Source organism: Drosophila mauritiana, chromosome 3R (assembly GCF_004382145.1).
Source record: "Drosophila mauritiana strain mau12 chromosome 3R, ASM438214v1, whole genome shotgun sequence".
Lineage (NCBI taxonomy): Eukaryota > Metazoa > Arthropoda > Insecta > Diptera > Drosophilidae > Drosophila > Drosophila mauritiana.
In genome coordinates, this window is record NC_046670.1 from 18561077 (window position 1) to 18564381 (window position 3305).

Genomic DNA, 3305 nt, shown 5'->3' on the forward strand with positions numbered 1-3305 from the left:
TATCTGAAAATATATCTTAAGGAAATTCCCCAATTCCAGGGTAGCATCTAGTCATCCAAAACACCATCCATGCCGAAGGGCTTCTTATAATTTTCTTTGTTGCTTCTGGTGGCATTGTTAAGAGCGCGTTTGGAAATCTAATCACTGACAAGCTATGGCTGCCTGTATTCGATAGATAGTTGCTGATGGCACACACTTGAGGCGATGGATAGTGAGGGGGGAGGGGATCCAAATTGATTCGGACCGAGTTGAGAAATATTTGGAGATTTGGCAGCCGATACGGCTTATGCAAGGTGCGAGGTAGGAAAGTTACCGATGGATTGTTACTGCCCCCAAGACAGTGCAATATCCTTAAGCCATACACTTCCGACTCACACCTCCGACCGAAAAGGACCACCATGTGTCGTGGCAACTCCTGTTCATTCCTGCGGCCTTTTGTGTCTGGCGTAATTAAAACTTAAAACGCTTTTTGTTTTGCAAGCAGCACTTGAACCATTGTTCGCCAACCGAAAAGTTCACAACCCACCACCGCCCGCTACCCCTATTCTGCATGTCTCGACCACAAGAAAAAAAGGGAGGTGGAAAAGGGGGGAGAAAGAAAAGTATCTCAAGTGTGCTCATTGTGAAAATTCCAATAGAGAGCGTGCGACTTCGCCGGCATTAAAAAACCCCCGATTGTTGTCAGCGAACTTTGCCAGCCGGCAGGAGTTCATTCAGGAACAGTAACTGAATCAGGACCAAAGGAACGGGATGCAGTCCTCGAGGTTCTCCGGTTCAAGTGGGCCACGGAGCACGTGCCCGGTCACGGAGAGTCACTTCAAGTGTGCCAATATGTTGCAGCTTCGATTCGGGGCACATGCCACCACACGCATCGCATGTGCACCTTTGCATATTTTTCATTAGAAAAAGTACATACATTGGCTGTTAATAACTACTACTAGATGTCTATGATTGAAATGTACGCAGGATAACTAATCAAGTGGTAGTAAGTGGTACCTATTGGATTTTATTTGATTTAATAACATATTTTTGAGTTGGCCTACCTGTAGCTCCGTGCACCTGTAATACCGACGCATAAATCATCAATGCAACTGCAGCAGGCCAAATAGAAATCGACCAAAATAGGCGCCCGCAGAGATGTCCGATTTTTCCTGGCCTACGCCCTCGTTTCCCTCCCTTCCACCGACCAACTCGGTATATGTTCTACCTTAGATCCCGAAATTTACCTGAGCCTGTGACGAAATATTTAGTCGAAAATATTGTCCCTAATGCTGGCGCCAGACAAGTCTTATGCTGATGATGATGACAGACTTAGGCACCGTACACAAAACAAATCCAACCTGTCACACTAACGACTTCTGCGAAGACAATGGACCCGGCCTTCTGCGTCCTGGCCAACTACTTCCCCCTCTCCATCGAGGTTTGCAGTCTGCTTTTGGCTTTGTCTATAAGCCAAAAGTGTTGCACTAGTTTCGAAGGGATTTCACCTGAGAGACAAAGGGAACCGGGGATCTGGAGGGCTTTGTTTTCTCATCCGTTCCCCGATTCAGCTCCTCGGCTGCTGTGTGGAAATTGTGCATGCATTTTATGGTGCAATTCCTTTGTCCTGCCGGCGAAGGCAGGCCAATATTTTTATTGCCCATGTACCATATATACCATATGTACATAGTATCGATGTTCGAGGCGAACAAATAGCTGCTACAGCCGCTAAGAGTTATGACCCGGCGCCTAGGAGCTCATCCCCCGAACAAAGGGCTGTGAAAGGCACTTGCCGCCCGGGATGATACTAAATGGAATGGGTTGGTACATATGATATCATGTAGCGATCGTGCCTCAAAGATCTTCGATTGCAAGTGGCGCAAGCAGTTCAATTTTGAAGGGGTTTACTCTCCACATAGGTCGGTCACATTAAAAGCCATATTTTTTAACCCATTTTTTAAATACAGAAAAAACAAAATATATGTCTATAGACTGACTGGAATGAATGAGGTATTTTAAAAAGGTTGTTAGCACAGTTTATTATCAAATATCATGAGCAAGATACAAGTTACGTAGGTTGAATTACATTGCATGACACTATGCTATTTGAACGACATTGTACAGAGATTTACAATGTACTATTTAAAGATAGCTGGGCCCTATAAATATCCGAAATAATTCCGCGCATATACAGTTTTGAATTCTACAATAACCTAGTAAAACAATGAAGCTTTTTCTATTTTGTGTAATAATAATGCTAATCGGCCAGACTTGCGTAAGAGATTAAAGCCGAAATCATTTTCCATACTATTTGACTCTTGATTTTCAGGCACTGATTCCGAGAAACTATGAAGCGCGTTTCATTTCGATTACCTCAAATGGCACCAACGTGTTCGATTTCAGCCAAATTAGGTTTGTGGGCCGAGAACGCATGGCAAATGGCACTTTCGAACTGAAGGAGGATCTGGATAATGAATCAATTTCAGTTGTCGGTGAAACTTTCATCGATTCTGTGGGCGATGGCGAGTACAAGCAGCTTCCGTTTACCGCTCCCAAACAATCCATCTGCACGGCATTGGCGGCCTATTGGTCGTACTTTGAGCCGAGTATAAAGTACGGAGTTAACACGGACTTTCCGGCTCATACGCACCTATGTCCCATACCAAAGGGAATATACTACGTAAAGGATGTAGTCCTCAAAAACGACAATTGGCCAGTTATAATGCCGCGAGGATATCTGAAGGCCGTTGGCACTCTTTTCAAAAATGACGAATATGGCGGCGGTCTAGAAATTGTTACACAAATTAGCGACTTGTCTTAGCCAAGAAATAAACGATAAAGTGTAATAATAGAACCTACATACGAACTACCAATTACTATTATATTATAGGGAATTCCATTGAATTAGTATGTATATGTTTTGTATATAAAGTTTAAGATTAATATCAATACTTTGGAAAACCAAGAAACTGAAACATATTTTCGATGGATTTCCTTTTATCAAGATCGCCAAGTGCCAAAAACACTTATCACAATGGGTCCACGATTCTGGAAACCCCCTTTTGAGAGTGCCAAAAGATTAGCATATCTCATAGCATCCATCTGCACTCGTAGACAATTTGGCTCGACTTGAAATCTGAAGATCATAGCAAAAATAGCCGCCAACACCTCTTAAATCCATCGATCGATTCAGCTGCATTGATAGGGAAATCCTGCCCAATGATTTCCAGCGAAATCTGATACGAGCTGGAGCGATTTTTCGGGCCAAGATTGCGATTGCGATTACTTGTCTGCGATACGGAGATCAACCTCAAAGGATCTCCGGC

The 3305-nt window shown here is 43.5% G+C and overlaps 1 protein-coding gene across 1 annotated transcript; it reads left to right on the forward strand.

The window, feature by feature from the left end:
• The first annotated feature begins 2191 nt into the window (after nucleotides 1–2191).
• On the forward strand, nucleotides 2192–2833 carry LOC117144854. The gene is made up of 2 exons (XM_033310257.1): nucleotides 2192–2254; nucleotides 2309–2833. Exons 1-2 carry the CDS (start codon nucleotides 2204–2206, stop codon nucleotides 2798–2800), a joined length of 543 nt encoding a protein of 180 aa, XP_033166148.1. The 5' UTR covers nucleotides 2192–2203; the 3' UTR covers nucleotides 2801–2833.
• The last annotated feature ends 472 nt before the right edge of the window (nucleotides 2834–3305 follow it).

Excerpts from the sequence above, each read along its gene's own strand:
- LOC117144854 (XM_033310257.1), top strand. The coding sequence starts at position 2,204 with ATGAAGCTTTTTCTATTTTGTGTAATAATAATGCTAATCGGCCAGACT. Across the intron at positions 2,255-2,308 it reads TGCTAATCGGCCAGACTTGC|GCACTGATTCCGAGAAACTA; the intron begins GTAAGAGATTAA and ends CTTGATTTTCAG.